General features: G+C 41.3%; 1 protein-coding gene across 1 annotated transcript; it reads right to left on the reverse strand.

Moving 5' to 3' along the window:
* Window positions 1-785: 785 nt before the first annotated feature.
* LOC144464193 (uncharacterized) lies at window positions 786-14257 on the reverse strand. The gene is made up of 9 exons (XM_078170405.1): window positions 14245-14257; window positions 11426-11559; window positions 10474-10516; window positions 9237-9374; window positions 2839-2889; window positions 2369-2508; window positions 1315-1395; window positions 1054-1158; window positions 786-921 (listed from the first exon to the last, which is right to left on the reverse strand). The coding sequence occupies exons 1-9, from the start codon at window positions 14255-14257 to the stop codon at window positions 898-900; spliced, it is 729 nt and encodes a 242-aa protein (XP_078026531.1). The 3' UTR covers window positions 786-897.
* Window positions 14258-15594: the final 1337 nt, after the last annotated feature.

Genomic DNA, 15594 nt, shown 5'->3' on the forward strand with positions numbered 1-15594 from the left:
CAGCTGGAAAAATGCCAGGCTGAAGCGCACGAAAAATTATCTCGCTTTATATCATTATGTATGAAACTGCCAATAAGAAGTATTAACTTATTAATCCAAGCTGCTGAAACATGGATTGTTCCGGATTGTTCTTGCCCACCTCAGGCCCCACTGTACTGTACTGTACTGTACTGTACTGTACTGTACTGTACTGCGGACTGCACTGGAGCTCAGGTTGAAAGTTAAATTTTTGTCCACCTGCCTCTGTGGCTGGTGGATTCCAAACTCTACCAGCCGCTCAATAGACTACCATTGTTGTTTTGACTGGTGAGTGAAGCAAATCTAGCAGCCACTTGCATATTTTACCATAATTTGTTTCGCTAAACGATGAGCCATTCATTTTTGAAGCAAAAATGCCAAACATTTCTCAGGTCCAGCTTCTGTTGAAAAAATTTTGGACTGTTGGAAAAATCGAGCTATATGAAAATGTCAGCTTGGGCTTAAGGAAGCTGTTACATCATAGACCAAATTATTTTAGTCAATTAGTCAATGTGAAAAAAATCATTAGCAGCAGCCCTACACGGCACTAACTCCAGATCCAAGATCAGAGAGCAACTGAACTGCATTCAGATCTTGGAGCTCTGACAAGATGTAACATAAATATTTGCACCTTCCCTGCTCATGTGCCCATCCTAATACACCTAATGTAGTACAGACTACAGTATCACTGCCATTTAGTAGAACCTCAAGCCTGAGGGCCCCACACAGTACTTTTCTATATTTAACAGCCTACATCTGAATATTACCTGCCGCAATGGGGCATTTGATTTGGCGCCACTTGGCAAACTGTTCCTTGGCAACCTTCAGACTAGTTTCATCGGTCTTCTTACAGTAAACCCTGATCAGCGTCTCAGAAAATTATGTTGGGAGAAGCTTGGAAACCTGAAAAAAATGACAGCAGCATAAATTTGAAAAAACTGACATAACAGAGGCTGCCTTATGAGGAAATACACACAAATGCATGCAACAAATGACTAAGATTAAAATTGCTGCTGCCATTGTTTTAGTTCTGACCTGCTCTTTGAAAATCTTGGTTGCTTTGGAAGGGTCGTCCTTCCCATAGAAACCCATCTGATTGATTGGGTCCTCGTCCTTCATCCCATAATCCATAGAAATGAACTAAAAGAGAAGGGAAAGACAGAGGCCTGATTTAATATTCACAAGTAAATGATGTCACAACAGAGTTAGACAACATCTTTCAAATTACATGATAATCATCAAAACCCAGGAATGAAAGAAAAGCGAAATAAAAATAATTAGACCATAAAAACTCACTAAAACTTCAAAGTCCTCTGCTTTCAGCCGGCCCCCCTGAAGGGCTTCAGCCACTTCTTTTTTCCTAGCAGCCTCCGTCAGCTTAGGGAGGGAGGAGAAAAGAAGAGAAGTGGTAGGAGCAAGAGATTTGAAATATATTCTTTCACAATGACACACAATAGGAGCATATCCACATTAGAAAGTTAAATTTAAAAAACACATATTTGTTTTGTGGGTTTGGCTCTGTCCACTCTGAAACAGCCAGCGTTTTTCTCACCCCAAAACCACGGATTCTTTTCCATAAACTTTATTCAATGTGTATAAATCTTAATATAAATATTTCACTGTGGAAAAAGGAGCTTCACATAATGATGATGTAATAAGACACAATAACACAAAAAGAATTCTCGAAGCACCTGCAAAGGTGAGATGCACCTCTAACTGTGCTGCCAAGCAAATCATGTCTGCGTGATCCCGTGCTATTTGTTCTAAATTAGCTAATATGCATACATTTGGTGCAAAACAAAATTGACCCTGTTTTATGTGAACAAGCCTCATTTCAAGTCCAATTCACAAAGATCAGAGCTAATAGCCACACACAGTTACAAATTTTGAAATTGTTACTGTCTTGCTAGCATCTTCAGAGAGTCAGTGGTGACTTAAGCGCACTAATTGACTGAGATATTAAATCCCAAATACAGTTTCTCTCTGTCACATTTCAGTTTCTTGCCTTAAGTTATGAGGAATGCTTCTGCATCTTGTAAGTTGGGACCTGTAGCTAAAAAATGTCAGTTTTCTTTTTCTCTCCGCTGTTATTCTGCCTACTGTGCTATAGACAACATTTATACTTTGCCACATGGATAACTCCAATCAGATGCAAAAAAAGGTAAATTGCACTCAGCTTTAAAACTGTATGATGTGCTTGTGCTGTGATATTATTAGTGCAATATCGTCTGTGAATTGGACCTTGAGATGGAGCAGATAGCAGTTGCAGTGTTATCATGGCAACAATTAAATAGATTATGTCAAACAGAAGTGTAATGAAACACTGGCACACAAAAACATTGCTGCACACCTTGGTTTGGTTTGGATCTGGGTCCTGGATTTCACCTAGAAACCTGTAGTGTTTTCGAGAGATGATCTTGTGTAGAATCCAACATGCTTCAGCCAGCCGGGGGTAGGACAAGTTGAGTATTTTTTCAAGCACAGCTCTTTCTGAACAAACAGCAGGGTTCATACAGACATTACAAAATGAAATCCAAGGGCTTGCAAGTACATTTTCAAGGACTGTTATTTTCATGTTCATGGACGTTAATCAAAGCAACTAATTTTCCAATATAATTTTTATTAACGTTAAATAAATGATATGAGTATTGTTTAACGTCCCCATTTACCAGCTTGCAGTCCTCTTCCCTGCCTTTTTAGTGCACTATTGCCAACTGAAACTTGTCATTTTAAGACTTTGATCTTTGTACAAATCAAATCTACAAGATATTGCTTGTTTATCAGTGTGATTAAGAGGTGCAGGTGGGAGGATTTTGTTACCATCTGGTTCGTTCTCCAGAGCCAACTCCTTTCTCCAACGATCAATCTGCTCCAGAGAAAGGGAGGACAAAGGGTGAGAAGTAGGAGGGACAAAAGATTTGAGATTTATCTGATTTTGACAACAGTAAAAACGCATCTTTGTTTCTTGGTCTCGGCTCTTTGTCCACACTACTACACAATTTTTCTGACTGCAAAAACAAGCTTTTCCTTCATGTATAAACATTATAACACCAGATACATATGTATCTCCTTTAACTTTAGCTTACATTGTAGTTATGCTATGTAGCGTGTGAAATAGAGTATGGTGAATGTGCTAGTAAAGGTAGTATCAGCATTGCTTCTGCCTGGAGCTCGCATAAACGGAGCCTGGGCTTGGTTGAAGTTGGCAGTGCTGTTTGGGCTGAGATCACTGTCCAGCCTCCTGGAGGTGTCATTGTTGTGAGGGCTCGTCCTGGGGAGGTAGACTGTACAGCCTAACCCGGCGGGGGAGTGTGATAGCCTAACAAGGCTTCCTTCCCTGGGTCTACCTCCTCTGTGGTTGTATAGGTAAGGTAAAGGAGGTTGTTCGGTTAGTGTGGGGAGCAGTGAGACCTGGCATTAGGGGAGTGTCTCTGGGACGCCAGAGATCACTGTCTAGCCTCCTGGAGGTGTCGTGGGACTAACTAGACGAAACACCGGTGAAAGGAGGTTCCCACCCGATGACCCCAAAGACATGTTAGTTATCACTGCTCATGGGTCTGTATAGTTAAGCCTTGCCATAATAGCTTATCGTAGGGCTTAGGAGGATTATTCACTGAGCGCTGATCCCTTTTTTTTTTTTTTTTAATTAGAGCACAAACTTCTTGTGTTTATTTGAATTCAGAACTAGCCCAGCTAGTGACTGCTGTGAATAGGGCAGCTGACAACAAGGGAAAGACCATGTGACCGCTTGGAAAGACAGCTGACAGGAGGGAAAAGACCCCAGCGGTGCTGGCATGGGTTAGCAACCCATGGTAGCAGTGGTGAGGCCTAGCAGCCTTATTACAACCAAAATTAGCTACAGCCAACATAGGGAAAATACCCCAAGAGTCAGCGAGAGCAGGGGTGGAAGATGACTCACAGGTGGATTACACGGTAACAGACATTGGAAAGGACACGACTATGACTTGGACCGGTGACTCAGTGAAGGATAGGGGCACGGACCTATCCACCAGTGCTAGAATTAGCAGCACTCAGGGCAAGGTGAGCGCATCTGTAGAGGGCAAAAGTAGCATAGTTGAGAACAAGATGCTTCAGGTTTGTCCTTGCGGCTGGCAGAAAGTAACATCAGTGAAAGGCCTCAGAACTCATCAGGGAAAGAAGAAGTGTGTGGCAAAGAAAGGGCAGAGTAGCCGCATTGATCAGTACTTCCTAAGAAGTCAGTCGAGTCAGTCGGATGAAGTCCAGCGGCAGGTAGAAAACCACAGTTCGCAGGATATCAGTAACGCTGCCACTGAGGAGGAGGGGGTAGTAAGAGAGGATGCAGGTGACACTGAGGCCAGTATGCTAGCCAGAGAAAGAACTATGGAGCAAAAGGTTAGAGTTAGATGGCCTAGAGCAAATGACAGTAAAGAATGGGAGATAGTTAATAGAGACTTGTCAGTAATCTTGAGTAGGCTTAGAGGAAATGCAATACAAAGGTTAGAAAAGATGGGAGATATAATGTATTCATATGGTGTAGAGAGGTTTGGGGTGCATGAGAGAAAGAGGAGTGAGAGGGTACAGTCAGGTAAGTCTAGGCGGCAGAGAGAAATAGAGAAGTTAGTCAAGGAAAGGAGACAGTTAAGAAAGCAGTGGAAAAAGGCTACAGAAGAAGAAAGGGAGGGAATTAAGGTGTTGCAAGAAGAATTGAGAAGCAGGCTAGCAGTTCTTAGAAGGGTGGAGCATCTCAGGAAAAAGAGGAGGAAGAAGGAATATGCTAGGACAGGTTTTTTCAGGGACCCTTTTAAGTTTGTTAAAGGATTGTTCAGCCAGGAAAAGGGAGGGCAGCTTAAAGCAGAAAGGTTAGAGGTTGAAGAATATTTGAGAAACACGTATTCAGATTTGGAGAAGAATAGGATAGTAGGTTTCCCACCTGATATCCCTCCATTAGGAGGGATAGAGCATGAGATGGATGTCAGGCCACCTAGGTGGAAGGAAGTTCAGGAGGTGGTCAGGCGTGCAAAGGCTTCTTCGGCCCCAGGGCCTAATGGAGTCCCCTACCGGGTTTATAAAAGTGCGCCTGATACCCTTAAATTTTTGTGGAAACAGCTAAGAATAGTTTGGGAAAAACAAATTATACCAAGAGCATGGCGTAGGGCAGGGGGTGTCCTCATTCCTAAGGAGAAGGAGTCTGTGGACCTTAGCCAGTTCCGGATGATTTCTCTCTTGAATGTGGAGGGGAAGATTTTCTTTAGTGTAGTAGCGCAGAGACTAGCTAGCTACTTAGAAAGGAATAGCTTAATAGATACCATGGTGCAGAAGGCAGGAATACCAGGTTTTTCAGGGTGTTTAGAGCATACTAGCATGATCTGGCACCAGATTCAGGCAGCGAAGATTAACAAAAGGGACCTACATGTAATATTTTTAGATCTTGCAAATGCGTTTGGTTCAGTACCGCACAGCCTCATTTGGAGTGCGTTTGACTACTTCAGAGTGCCACAGGTAGTTGTTAACTTAGTGAAAGCATATTTTCAGGATATTAGGTTGTGTCTAAGTACAGCAGGTTTCACAACAGGTTGGCAGAGGCTAGAAATAGGCATCATGGAAGGGTGTACAATTTCTCCATTAGCATTTACTATGGCAATGGAAGTAATCATCAGGGCTTCTAAGTGGGTGGTAGGTGGGGAGAGACGGCAGAATGGGTTGCATCTTCCACCAGTTAGGGCTTACATGGATGACATGACACTGGTGACCACAACAATGCCATGTACAAAGAGGCTACTAGAGAAGGTAAATAAGAACCTCAAGTGGGCCAGCATGAAAATCAAGCCTAGTAAATCTAGAAGCATCTCGATATGTAGAGGGAAGTTAAGTGATAGGAAGTTTGTCATAGATGATGAGGACATCCCAACAATTAGGGAAAAGTCAGTAAAGAGCTTAGGTAGGTGCTACAATGTAGAGTTGAATGATAAGGAACAGGTGGTGAAATTTAGAAAAGATGTGGCTGAAGGATTGGATAGAATAGATAAATCAGAACTTCCAGGAAAGTTGAAGTTGTGGTGTTTGCAATTTGGGCTATATCCTAGGTTAATGTGGCCATTGTCAGTTTATGAAATTCCAATATCTGTTGTGGAGAGAATGGAAAGGTCGGTTAGCTCCTACATTAGGAAGTGGTTGGGCGCTCCTAGGTGCCTAAGTAGTGTTGCATTGTATGGAAAAGGGATACTTCAGCTGCCAGTATCTAGTTTAACAGAGGAATTTAAATGTACCAAGGTCAGGACAGAGCTCTTGTTATCTGGGAGTAAGGACGTGGTAGTTAGGAGTGTGGTTCCAAATCCAACCAAGGGGAGGAAGTGGAACCCAAGATCGGCAGTTCAGGAGGCAGAGGCAGCTCTTAGACATGCAGAGATTGTAGGTAATGTTCAGTTTGGCCGGGGAGGCCTGGGGCTTGGCTCAGGTAAACCGGTATGGAATACAGCAGGCCTCAAAGATAAAAGAAAGCTGGTTGTAGAACAGATACGCAGACAGGAAGAGATAGTAAGGGGTGCAAAGGTAGTGGCCCAGGCTAAACAGGGACAGTGGTTGAATTGGGAAAGTGTAAAGAAGAGGAAGCTTAGTTGGAGGGACCTGTGGAGTATGGAGGAGAATCGTATTAGATTCCTGGTAGGGGCTACATACGATGTCTTACCAACCCCCCAGAACCTAAAACTGTGGGTAAATGAGGACCCATCATGCCCATTGTGTTCACGTACCGCAACTTTAAAGCATATTTTGTCAGGCTGTAAAGTTGGCTTGTCACAAGGCCGATATACATGGCGACATAATCAGGTGTTGAAATGTTTAGCTGCAGGCATCGAAGGGAAACGAAGACAGGTGAATTCAGAAGGTGTTAAGGATAGGGGCTTAGTAATTCAGTTTGTCCGTGAGGGAGAGAAATACAGAAGGGATAAGTTAGTGAGGAGGCAAGGGTGTGGCCGCCTAGAAGGTGCTCGTGATTGGGAAATGCAAGTAGATTTAGGGGGAAAGCTTGTTGTTCCTCAGGAAATAGTCTATACCAGGCAGAGGCCTGACTTAGTGTTGTGGTCAGTGAGTCAACAGATAGTTTATTTCATTGAGCTGACAGTTCCTTGGGAAGACTCAGTGGAAGAAGCCTATGAAAGAAAAAAGCTTAGATATGCAGACTTAGGAGCAGAAGCTGAGCAGCGAGGATGGAAGACTAGGATTTGTCCAGTGGAAGTGGGGTGTAGGGGATTCATAGCAAGATCAACTGTCTCACTCCTGGGGGAACTCGGAGTGCGGGGACAGAATTTGAGGAAGACAGTGAGGGAAATGTCAGATGAAGCAATTAAATGCAGCCAGTTTATCTATTACAGAAGAAATAATGTCAGCTGGGGGCCAGCAGGGGGAACTACTAAGCAGGGCACATAACTCCTTGAGATCAGGTGGAGAGATCCACTTCCTGTCAGGAGAAATCCAGGAAGAGGAAGTATTTAAGTGTGGGAGTGGCCTATTGGAATCCATTTTGTTTGAGGCCATGCGGCAAGGTGAGTGTGCTTGCTGATCCTGTAAGTCCAGTTAGCTCCTTTAACTTTAGCTTATATTGTAGTTATGCTATGTAGTGTGTGAAATAGAGTATGGTGAATGTGACAGGAAAGCTAGTATCAGCATTGCTTCTGCCTGGAGCTCGCATGTATGGAGCCTGGGTTTGGTTGAAGATGGCAGTGCTGTTTGGGCTGAGAAAGCCATGTGTAAGTAAGAAGGAAATCCAGGAAGAGGAAGGTTATTTAAGTGTGGGAGTGGCCTATTTGAATCCATTTTGTTTGAGACCATGCTGCAAAGTGAGTGTGTTTGCTGATCCTGTGAGTTCATGTATCTCCTTTAACTTTAGCTTACATTGTAGTTATGCTATGTAGCGTGTGAAATAGAGTATGGTGAATGTGCTAGTAAAGGTAGTATCAGCATTGCTTCTGCCTGGAGCTCGCATAAACGGAGCCTGGGCTTGGTTGAAGTTGGCAGTGCTGTTTGGGCTGAGATCACTGTCCAGCCTCCTGGAGGTGTCATTGTTGTGAGGGCTCGTCCTGGGGAGGTAGACTGTACAGCCTAACCCGGCGGGGGAGTGTGATAGCCTAACAAGGCTTCCTTCCCTGGGTCTACCTCCTCTGTGGTTGTATAGGTAAGGTAAAGGAGGTTGTTCAGTTAGTGTGGGGAGCAGTGAGACCTGGCATTAGGGGAGTGTCTCTGGGACGCCAGAGATCACTGTCTAGCCTCCTGGAGGTGTCGTGGGACTAACTAGACGAAACACCGGTGAAAGGAGGTTCCCACCCGATGACCCCAAAGACATGTTAGTTATCACTGCTCATGGGTCTGTATAGTTAAGCCTTGCCATAATAGCTTATCATAGGGCTTAGGAGGATTATTCACTGAGCGCTGATCCCTTTTTTTTTTTTTTTTAATTAGAGCACAAACTTCTTGTGTTTATTTGAATTGAATAGATGACAGCAGCTGTATTGGCTGTATTAAAATAGGTTGTCACAGGAGGCAGGAGGTAACTGAAAGCAGGTTCAATGGGCTGGCACTCTGCAGAGTAACCAGCTGTGTCTGTAGCCCAGTCAGAGGCAGGGGCTGTATGGAAGTTCACAGGACAACTTTATCATCTTGATGTCATCAGACAATGTTTCAACCATAAAATAATGACTTGTCAGGCCTGGTTTCTGTCCCACACCTTACCAGATGTTGCCTGTGATGTGCAGTTTGGTTGTTTGCTAACTAAAAAGAGGATGAAGCCATTTAGCTGTTTGTTTTGTTACAGTTTCACTGTGGGCAGAGGTCTCTATGAAAACAAATAGCAAATGTGTGGACACAAGTCATTTTCACACAGAAATACTGTGTTTTTAAAAATGCTGGCTTGGTATGTATGTAGTCTAAGTGGCATTTGGTCCCATGATTTTGCTTACACTGCTATCAAATCCTCTAAATTCTATTTCTAGAAATTATGACTGGTAGGAATTTGTTGTAGTTCATGTGAAATCCAAGCGCAACACCCAGAGAGGCAATATAAAATGAAAGAGGCACCAGAAACAAGCAATCTGCACTTATCAACCACAAAAGCGGCGCAACATTCAGCTTTGTTACAACAAAATCTGCTCTCATAATATTAAGTGTCCTCATAGCTTCAGTGAAAAAGATAATGCGTCTAACAGAAATGTGACGGTACAGACACACAAAGACACTGATGCATACCTGGGTGGGTTTCTCAGAGTTCTCTTCCCTCAGAAGATTGGGGAGGATTTTAGAGATAATCTTGTGTAGTTCCCGCCTCGATTTAGCCAGCTTCTCAGAGTAAGAGTTGAGCATTTTTTCAATCACAACCTCTTCAGCTGAGTAAAAATAAACCAAAGACAAGGTCAATATCATTCATAGTGTTTCACAAATAAACAAATGACATCATAAACTGAGAGGCATACCTAAAAATTTAACAATATAAACATGTGATAAAATTAATTCTACTTCCTTCGTTTGTTGTTAACAATGAAAAACAAAAAGATTAATCTTTAGCAAATTGCTACTGTTCTCAACTGACCATTTGCTAAACCCCATAGTCCATTTATAGCTGAGCAACGGTAACTAGGCTCAGCAAGTTTAGGATTTCTCCATGTGCTGAAGCAATGTGCATAGGGCTATAGGGAGAGCATTACTCTGCATTTATAGTTTGGAGGGTTGTGTCTTCCTTTAGCCTTTAACCAATAACACAAGTGTAAAAGTGTAAGGAAGAGATTAAACAGAGTGTTTAATGTACCTGCAATTATTAGCATGTCCTGCTAACTAGCTGGCTACTACCATATGAGAGACGTGGTCATGACTTTTGTGTGTGTCAATTCAGACTCCTCTCTGAATTTTGGATTCAGAGAGTAGTCACAATTAAAATGAAACAGACAGCCCTGATGGAAGTATCTTAAACTCAACATGGAGGGGATGTTGAGAGTCTGAGACCATAGGCCAAGCTTTACAGGTGACCCTCTCTTCATACAGATGCTGGAGGTTATTTAAAGTAACACCAGTGATCTTTTTCTAGTTTTTAAGGCTCAGATTATCAAACCAACAGACTATGTTAACAGAAAGAACAGACTTAATAATAGCTCTCAACTACATAGTCCCAGGTACCCTGTGGAGTTTCCTTGTAAACAAACAAAAGTTCTGTTTACATTCAGTGTTATCAAAAGCTCACTGTGTGTATCCATGTGCTCTCACAAATGTGGCAAATCCACCTTTTCTTCAAAGTTTAAACCTGCATTGTTTACGTCCCTGTTTACCAGCTTGCAGTCCTCTACTTCCCTGCCTTTGTAAGTGCATCATTGCCGCCACCCATAAAACTGAAACTTGTCATTTTTAGACTTTGATTTCTGTACAAATCAAATCTACAAGATATTGCTTGTTTATCAGTGTGATTTAGAGGTGCAGGTGGGAGGATTTTGTTACCATCCAGTTCAGCCAATTCCTTTCTCCAACGATCAATCTGCTCCTAAGGACAGGAGGAAACAGAGTGAGAAGTGGGAGGGACAAAATATTTGAGATTTATTCTTGGTCTCGGCTCTCTGTCCACACTAGTACACAATTTTTCTGACTGCAAAAACAAGCTTTTCCTTCATGTATAACATTGAAACACCAGATACATATGTAGATGACAGCAGCTGTATTGGCTGTATTAAAATAGGTTGTCACAGGAGGCAGGAGGTAACTGAAAGCAGGTTCAATGGGCTGGCACTCTGCAGAGTAACCAGCTGTGTCTGTAGCCCAGTCAGAGGCGGGGGCTGTATGGAAGTTCACAGGACAACTTTATCATCTTGATTTCATCAGACAATGTTTCAACCATAAAATAATGACTTGTCAGGCATGGTTTCTGTCCCACACCTTACCAGATGTTGCCTGTGATGTGCAGTTAAGTTGTTTGCAAACTAAAAAGAGGATGAAGCCATTTAGCTGTTTGTTTTGTTACAGTTTCACTGTGGGCAGAGGTCTCTATGAAAACAAATAACAAATGTGTGGACACAAGTCATTTTCACACAGAAATACTGTGTTTTTAAAAATGCTGGCTTGGTATGTATGTAGTCTAAGTGGCATTTGGTCCCATGATTTTGCTTACACTGCTATCAAATCCTCTAAATTCTATTTCTAGAAATTATGACTGGTAGGAATTTGTTGTAGTTCATGTGAAATCCAGGCTCAACACCCAGAGAGGCAATATAAAATGAAAGAGGCACCAGAAACAAGCAATCTGCACTTATCAACCACAAAAGCGGCGCAACATTCAGCTTTGTTACAACAAAATCTGCTCTCATAATATTAAGTGTCCTCATAGCTTCAGTGAAAAACCTAATGCGTCTAACAGAAATGTGATGCTATACAGACACGCAAAGACATTGATGCATACCTGGGTGGGTTTCTCAGAGTTTGGTTTGCTCCAAAACTTGATGAGTTCTTCAGAGATAATCTTGTGTAGTTCCCGCCTCGATTTAGCCAGCTTCTCAGAGGGAGAGTTGAGCAATTTCTCAATCACAACCTCAGCTGAGTAAAAATAAACCAAAGACAAGGTCAATATCATTCATAGTGTTTCACAAATAAACAAATGACATCATAAACTGAGAGGCATAATTTAACAATATAAACATGTGATAAAATTAATTCTACTTCATTCGTTTGTTGTTAACAATGAAAAAACAAGATTAATCTTTAGCAAATTGCTACTGTTCTCAACTGACCATTTGCTAAACCCCATAGTCCATTTATAGCTGAGCAACGGTAACTAGGCTCAGCAAGTTTAGATTTCTCCATGTGCTGAAGCAATGTGCATAGGGCTATAGGGAGAGCATTACTCTGCATTTATAGTTTGGAGGGTTGTGTCTTCCTTTAGCCTTTAACCAATAACACAAGTGTAAAAGTGTAAGGAAGAGATTAAACAGAGTGTTTAATGTACCTGCAATTATTAGCATGTCCTGCTAACTAGCTGACTACTACCATATGAGAGACGTGGTCATGACTCTTGTGTGTGTAAATCTTTAAATATTGAGGTCCCTGAAGTTCCCAAGAACAAGAAAAGTGATTGTCAAGTGTCAGGTATTTGTGCCCCTCCTTGTGTGTATCAGTCTCAGTGTTAAATTCTCAAATTGTCAAGCTGTGAAGCACAATGGATGAGGCCAAAGACAGCCATCCTGTCATGTTACAAATCAGATTACTTCTCTGAACAAGCAATGATTTTTAAATGGCAGGAATGGATTTGAATCTCATAATTTGATGTGGGTATTTTTCATATTAAAATGTTACCGATGAATAGTTTTTGCTGGCTATAGCATAAGGTAAAGTAAGGTAAAACTGAAATGTCACTGGGGGGGCAATTTGGGATTCAGAGAGCAGTCACAATTAAAATAAAACAGACAGTACAAATACACAACATACAGAATCCAGAATCACACACTGTCAGGGATAAATCATAGACAACTACTGGTCACTGCTGGCTAAGATAAGCTATCGCAGACGGAACAAAGGATGATTTGTAACGCTGAGTGCTACAATTAGGGAGACAAAATCTCCGCCCTGATGGAAGCATCTTTTTTTTTTAAGATTCTTTTTTGGGCTTTTTGCCTTTAATTTACAGGACAGTGTGAAATGGGGATAGAGAGTGAGGGGATGACATGAAGTGAAGGGTTGCAAGCTGGAATCAAACCTGCAACTGCTGCAGCGAAGCATTGCCTCTGTACATGGGGTGTCACTATCCACTACCCTACCAACACCCCAAGATGGAAGCATCTTAAACTCAACATGGAGAGTCTGAGACCATAGACCGAGCTTTAGAGATGACCCTCTCTTCATACAGATGCTGGAGGTTATTTAAAGTAACACCAGTGATCTTGTTCTAGTTTTTAAGGCTCAGATTACCAAACCAACAGATGGAGTTAATTGTTTAACTTAGGTTCAGGAGCAGGACCACGCCTCAACCACTCCTCTAATCACCTGACTAACATATATATACCAGCACAGCTCTACCACAGGCCTCTCAGACCTGACAGACAATGTCAACTTTCTAATTCACATCAGTTCTGGTCTCCATAAATCAGTTCTGTTTGCATGGGCATTCAAACATGATTTTTTACATAACAATCTTCCACAGTTGCAATACCGGCAATATTTTTGTTTTTACCTTCACATTAAATGTTATGGAAGACTTTGCACCTACCTCCAAAATGTTTGCTTTTGATTCTGTCACGATCAAGACAGTGTCAAATTTCATTTATGTTTTTAACATTTCTAATATACTGCGGTCTCTAAGCACTTGATGGTACTGTTGCATTGTTTGTATATCAATTTCAGCAATAAAGTTAAGGAGGAAAAATTGAGTCTTGTTTATTGAACTTTGCGGACAGTTTGTGTGTAAGTTAATTTCTTAATATAATAACATAGCAATAGGCCACAAGGGTGCAGATTGCTTACTTAAGTGCAATCAATAGGCTACTCACAGAATTTTCAATTTTCCAGCTGTTTGATTTGCCACAAAGAACTTAACACGTGAAATGCAAAATAACAACAAAAAAAAAACCACCCCATATTTACCATTGAATAGTTTAACAGTAGGCCTAATGTACCTAAATAATTTATTTTTGAACAATTGAACACAAGAAAGCTGATGCACCTGCTCAAAGGCTTATACATAGCCTATGTAAACTTTACAGTAGGCTAATCTCAGCACACGTAGAGGGCAAGAGTAGTTATTTGAAACCATCAACCAACATATTAACATAATTAATCTAAACATTTATTAAATAGGTCTACATTATTTTGTCTATTGCATGTTTCCACCTGATTCTTTTATATGATATACTTATTAATGGTACACAAATAAAATAAAATAAAATAAAATATATCGGACTGAAAAAAAAAAAAAGAAACACAGCAGGACTCGAACCCGTGCCGCTCCAGTAAAAATTGCAATGGATATTTGTTGCAGAACTCCTACCAAGTGAGCTATTGAAGTAACTTGCAATTTTGCAGTTTGTAAAAAGTACCATACAGTAGTAAGCTGCACAAAGCACCGTCAGCGCATAGACAAGTCTTTATGTGCTTAACGGTCCCGTGAAAAACGATGAAAAACGATTCATAACCGGACCCAGACAGGACGTGAAAAGTGGACATGTCCGGCCAAAAGAGAACTCTTGGTCACCCTAAGTTAAAACTGGATTTTAAAATGCACTAAACTACCTGTGTTCTTCATGGTATAATGAAAATAAAGTATTAGGTGGGTATCAGGTGTTGATTAAATAGGAAATGAAAACACACAAAATAACAAAATTTAATTCTGTTGCCTTTTATTCAGCAATTGTCCTCCACCTTTGGTCGACACAGCCAGGTGTCTGGTTTGTGAGCAGGAAGATAACTCCTTACTAATTTATCCTTGATGGTGGGGGCCCTTCTAGAACTGATACCCGGCGGTTCAGGGAATACCTCTTGTAAAGAAGGGTCACTCTCAATGATATCCCAGTTTTTCTTTATAATGTGTTTGATCTGGACAGCTTCTTTGCTGTAGCGAGTGACAAAATAGGGTTTCTGAACTTGTTCCTGTTTAGGTTTAGGGCTGAGCAAATCCCTCCTCTCCAGTGATAAAGCTCTATTATGAGCCTGAGTAAGAAGCTCAGATTTATACCCTCTCTGTCTAAAACGCTGCTGCATGTCCATGGACTGATTTAAAAAATCCTGATCAGAATCACATATACGTCTTAATCTTTGCATTTGTCCATAAGGAATATTCTTAATGAGCAACGGGGGGGTGAAAACTGTCTGCATGCAATACAGTGTTGCGGTCAGTTTTCTTTCTAAAAATGGAGGTGTGCAAGTACCCTTGGTCATCTTAAATAAAATACTTATATATATATATTAAGTATTAAGTATTTTTGCATTGTGGTATTGATACTTTTGATCTAAGTAGCCTACTTCTTCCAACACGCAACACTGTAACTACAACATTGAACAATGGCACCATCTAGTGGATAAGATCCGCAATAGACGTTCCCATGGAAACATTGTTAAATTTGGACATGGACTTTTAAATTTTGCAATTTTGAAAGCAGGGCACAGCTTAGACACACTGTCGAAGACTGACAGTCAAAACCGGTTTGTGTGAGTAGCCTGTACCAGTGAGGCATTAAAGATATCAGAAGGAGTGTTGCTGGCTTCTTGTTCTTTTCACACAGCTTAGGCCTAGTCTATTCAGCGCAATTTCAATGCTGCAACTGCTCAAAAGAAAAACAAAAAGTGAATCCAAAGGATGAGCATAGTACAGGCTATGCACTGTACTCTGTAGTTCCCAATATACAGGAAAATAAAGACATGTTTACATATAAAACATGTAAGCTATTGAAAGACTTGAATTCACTCAATTAAGTTGGGGAAAGTCACACTGACGACGGCGTACAAGGGGATCGACTTACTTTTTTTTTCTTCCAACTTTATTGAAAGTTGGAACAACAACAAACAATTCAGTCATTCCAGCTCACGTTTCCGTACAATAGAGTTACACATATATGACAGCATAACAAGAGTTAAACAAAAGAG

Source organism: Epinephelus lanceolatus, chromosome 8, assembly GCF_041903045.1.
Source record: "Epinephelus lanceolatus isolate andai-2023 chromosome 8, ASM4190304v1, whole genome shotgun sequence".
Lineage (NCBI taxonomy): Eukaryota > Metazoa > Chordata > Actinopteri > Perciformes > Serranidae > Epinephelus > Epinephelus lanceolatus.